The sequence below is a fragment of the Mastomys coucha genome, unplaced genomic scaffold (assembly GCF_008632895.1).
Source record: "Mastomys coucha isolate ucsf_1 unplaced genomic scaffold, UCSF_Mcou_1 pScaffold19, whole genome shotgun sequence".
In the NCBI taxonomy this organism is placed as follows: Eukaryota; Metazoa; Chordata; class Mammalia; order Rodentia; family Muridae; genus Mastomys; species Mastomys coucha.
In genome coordinates, this window is record NW_022196901.1 from 16,315,897 (window position 1) to 16,321,006 (window position 5,110).

Consider the following 5,110-nt stretch of genomic DNA (forward strand, 5'->3'; position numbering starts at 1 on the left):
AGGGAGGGGAGGGGAGGGGAGGGAAGGAAGAGGTTGCTTTAATAAGAAAAGTGTCCTGTGAGAATCACAGTTCTAGAAATCTAAACACTGCTCAGAGCTTTTCGTATCCCTGCCCCCAAACCCCATGAAACAAGCCAAGGTGAGGTCTCTCACTTCTGAGGTGGAGATGGAGCTAGCATAGCATTGCTTTCTGGTGAGCTTTACTTCATATTTCAAAAGTGAACATTTGAAAGTAAATCAGCTATGTCTTGTCAAAATTTAAACAGATGCTACCACTTTTTAACTTTAGTGGCTTTATAAATGGAACTTTCTTGAGCTTATTAAAGGCATCCAACTGGCTTGGCCATGTAGAAGCCACCTTGGGGAGTAGAAAACACCACTTGGGACCAACACTGGAAAGGGGGAGTGTCTATTTGAGCAGGGGTCTGACTGTGTTATCCAGGCTGGTCTGGATAACCAGACCAAGCAAGCCTCCTGCCTTGGTCTCCCAAGTTGCTGGCATCTACAGGAACACTCACATGCTTAGCTCAGACTGGATGATTTACATCACAAGTGGGAGCCACAGCTGCTAGGATGTGAGAGACAGACAACTATCTGAATACCTGTCAGACTGCATCACTGATGGAGAAATAGATCATTGTATGTGGCTAGTCCCTAGATGAAGTAACTCCTGGAGAAATCATGACTTGGCAGCTTTTTGTATCTTCTGTGTTTATTTCCCTTAGAACTACATCTGGGAACTGGCTGGCTGGGCTGCAAAGTTTTGCCCCCCCACACCCAAGAAGCCATAAACTTTACCTAAAGGTCTAGCAAAATAAGTTAGTAGAGCAGCCCTCCTCTCCCAAATCTGCAAAGTGTCCCTTGCTACATACAAATTCCTGATTCTGGCAGCTGTGGAAAATGTTTATACTGAGGCAGGCTTCACTGTGTTCCCCAGGCTGGTTCCTGGGCTCAAGCAATTTCCTTTTCTTTTTCTTTTTATCGTAATTTATTCTCTCATACGTCCTAATCAAAGTTGCCCCTCCCATCTCCTCCATCTCACCCCTACCCCCTCTTCTCTGTTTCCCTTCAGAAAATGTCAGCTTCCCAAGGATATCAACCAAACATAGCATATCAACTTGCATAGGACACCACAAGAAAACTCAGAATCAACAAAACTGGACTCATAGGGGCTCACTGGACAGTCAGGGAGTCTGCATGGGTCTAATCTAGGCCCTCTACGTGGATGTTATAGTTGTGTAGCTTGGTGTTTTTTTGAGACTCCTAATGGAAGGACCAAGGGCTGTTTCTGATGTGTTTGCATGCTTTGGGGACCCTTGTCCTCCTACTGGGTTGCCTCGTCCTGCCTCAATATGAGGGAAGGTACCTAATCATATTGTAATTTCCTTTCTTAACCTCTCATGTAGCTTGAAAGTATAAATCACTGTGCCTCTTTTTTTGCACCTCTGACAATATCTGCCCTTAAAACAAATAACCAATAACAGAGTCTATGTGGCTTATAAATAAATGCATTTTTGCAAGTACAAATTGACAACTGAATCTTGAAAGAAATATAAGCCATTTAAACTTCATATCCATATATATCCATAAACATGTCCAATTCAAGTGGCTTTACAGTCATGATTCATGATTGAAGCTCGCCCTCTGCTGGGAAGAGCCAGCTTTGCATGCTGGTTTTTTTTTTTTTTTTTTTTTTTTTTTTTTTTTTTGGTTTTTCGAGACAGGGTTTCTCCATATAGCCCTGGCTGTCCTGGAGCTCACTCTGTAGACCAGGCTGGCCTCGAACTCAAAAATCCGCCTGCCTCTGCCTCCCAAGTGCTGGGATTAAAGGCGTGTGCCACCACCGCTCTGCACATACTGCTATCATTAAACTGAAATCCACCTCACAGTTGGAAGTGTAGTTTCTTCCTCTGATACAGTTGCTAGGTTTCTTTGTTTAATAGTTTTGTGGTCACGGACACCATGAATACATAGCTCATCTTTGATCTCTCTGGAGTAGGCCTGTGTGCTAGTAGGCAATGTACCCAGTTCTACCAAGAAAGAGAAATACATATGTACGTCTAATTTTTTTGATGTCCCCAAATCCTACCAACTGAACATCATGGCATGGGCTCCTACTTTAGTAATTTGTTTAAAAATATAAATACCTTTCAGAAATACCTCCAAAGGACAGATAATGAGGTATTTACACAGGGTGCGCGGTGTCTGCATTCTGAGAGAAGAGAGGACTATACTGAGTCAGAAGTAAACACCAGAACTCATGTTTCCTATAATTCCTTGTGGGTACAGCCCCTTGGAATGGTTGCCATTACACATTTTTTTTTAATTTGGAGTTTCTAAAACATATAGTTCCTGAACCATAAAATGATTTACATAGAGTAAACATTTGTTGCCCAGTTTTCTAAGTATCTGAACATTTACTTCATTTATTTAAAATATAAAACAAACACTTATAAATATCTATCTCTGAATTGAAGAGCTAGCTCATTGGGTAAAGCACTTACCTCACAAATCTGAGGACCTGAGTTTGAATCCCCAGGACCCACATAAAGCCAAGTTCAATAGCACACACCTATAATCCCAGCAGCTCTGGGATGGGGGAGTAGAGACAGGAGACTCCCTGAAACTCAAGGACCAACCAGTCTGGCATCAAAGAACAAAGAGACCCTCATACACATGGAACACATACATCAAAAAAATATTTTAAAATACTTAGTTCCGAGATCTCTTGAAAACGGATGCTACTACTTTTTATGTTCATATCCTTTGTGTAGGCAACATATTTAGACGGTAAGAACATCTTATTAGACTCTAGTGATGGGGAAAAGCTAGCTCGCTGTGAGCACAATCACATGACCTGAGAAAGAGACAGAGACAGATTATTTCCTGACAGAGTAATACTACTTTTTATTTTTATGCTTTTAACATTTTATTTATTTGTCGATTGACTGATTCATTTATTTACTGTGAGTGCATGGGGGGAAGTCAGAGGACAACTTTCAGGAGAGTGACTGACTAAGAAGCACAATCTTGATCACTGGCCTCCACATGAGTGACACATCCTACCTTGGACAAATCCATGTAAGACACTGGAAAGTAGTCAAATTCCATGGGAGGAAGGATCTTCCTCAGTAAACTGACAAAGCTCAGCCCTCATTCCTAGCTCTGGGTCTAGAATGAAGACTGGGTTGGGTCTAGGCAGGGGATAGTCTGGCACTAGTAGAAAGGAAACCAGCCAGCTTTTGTGGCCATTTGTATGTTTGTATTTGCAGCTATCAGTAACACATATGTTTAGGTCTGGGGTGTGCATAGAGGAAGCCAGGAGCTGTCTGGCACAACTCTAAGAGATGCTCACAGGAAAGAGAGAGGAATCCTACAGCAAAGCATTAACCCAGCTTCACCCGCCCGGACTGAGGTCAGCTCTTCCCTCTAGAGTGAAGAAAGGGGGCACTTTCTCTGCTGAAGAATGCACTGTGGAGAATGCCTACTGCCCTCTTCTACTTGATAGCCAACAAACCAAACCACTCAATATGTAGAGGTGAGGAAATCTGATAATCATTGGAAGAAGAGAAATGACGACAGACCCAAAAATGATCCAGATGTTGGAACCTGTGTTTCTTCTTGGTTTTGTTTTAGACGGGCTTACTGAGTGTCTTGAACTGGACTATGGCCCAGCCTGGCCTCAAAGCAAGTCTCTTGCCCTCACTTCCCCAGAACTTGGACATGTGTGACCAGCTTTCCAGATAGTGGTTTTTAAAAACAATCATTAACATGTTAGGAAACAGGAGATTTTAGCAAAATAGATGAAGAGATATCTTCATAATTTTAAAAGGTGGAGTGAATAAAAAGGAATCAATGACCATTCCAGGACTGAAAAATGAATTATCTACAGTTAGGATTTCACTTAATGTATTCAACAGATGACATGAGACACAACATAAAGCAAAATTAGTAAAGTTAGCAGCTCACTAAATCAGTCAACAAAAACTATCCAAAATAGCATCAGAAGACAATAAAGCCTTAGCAAGAGAAAGCTAAAACAGAGGACAAGGGTAAAATTTTATTATATTCATGACTGGATTTCTACAATAGAAAAGAATTGGGTAAAAATAACAATAGATTTAAGTAATTGGTGTCAAAACTAATGAAAATTAAGTAACAATCAGCAGATTCAACAAGCTTAGTAGATCAGGCAAGTGTTGTGGTTTGGTTTGGTTTGGTGTTGAGGTTTTGTTTTGTTTGTTTTTTTGGTTTTTTTTTTTTTTTTTTTTTTTTTTTTTTTTTTTTTTTTTTTTGAGTCTTACCATTCCTGCTTGGTGTGAAGACACTTAAGGTCGACTCTGCCTTCAGAAACCTTCAATTGTCTGATCAGTGTGTTCTAGTCTCTCTACTGGAGCACCTTTGTTTCTGCGTTTAATGAAGCCAGCTTTGCTTCATACAGATTGGCCCTGAAATTCATTTCTTTGTTGAAACCAAGACCTCAGGTTTTGCCTGTGGCGATCTCTAAAAAGGTGTATAGTGAAGCTGCTAACAAGGAGGCCAGGCAACGCTTACACCCAGAACCCCTGAAGTCTTTAGTCTTCAAGTGGCTTCTCACTCAAGATGCTCTTCCATAATAGAATTTAGTAGTTGACACTTGGGGTTTCCAACCTAGGCCTTGTGCTCCCCTCCCCCCAGGTTGTCAATCCCCGTCCCCTTCTTTTGTCATCCCCACCCCTGCTTTAGCCACCGGCACCCTTCGGTCTTCTCTAACCTGCCCCCTCTCTCTCTAGTTACCCTAAATTGACTTCAAGCTCCCCTAACCTACTCCATCCTAGCTCCAGCTCCATCTCCTTGCCTCTCCCAGTCTTTCCCAGCGCCCTCTGTGTGAGAGGCTATGTGGCTTCAGTACCTCACAGATTTGAGGAATGTACTTGTCCCTGAAGTAGCTCCTTAGCCTGGGGGTGGCATTGCGTAGCGAAGCCATGGTCAGAAGCAGGACTCAGAAACTGCGTTTTGTAGGTTACTGCGGTCCACGCTGCCGAGGATGGACGCGTCGGGGCGTTGCCTGGCAACCACAAAGGAGGAGCCAAACATTCTCAGCTAGTCCGGAGGTGAAGAAAGAACCTAG

The 5,110-nt window shown here is 42.4% G+C and overlaps 1 protein-coding gene across 1 annotated transcript in view; it reads right to left on the reverse strand.

Annotated features, from left to right (window-relative positions):
* The window catches only part of Fbxl13 (F-box and leucine rich repeat protein 13), a 192,677-nt gene extending 187,601 nt beyond the window's left edge, over positions 1–5,076 (reverse strand). The window contains exon 1 of the mRNA XM_031380084.1: positions 4,892–5,076. Coding sequence (XP_031235944.1) covers positions 4,892–4,966 — 75 coding nt within the window. The 5' untranslated portion in view covers positions 4,967–5,076. The remainder of the gene's footprint in view (positions 1–4,891) is intronic.
* Positions 5,077–5,110: the final 34 nt, after the last annotated feature.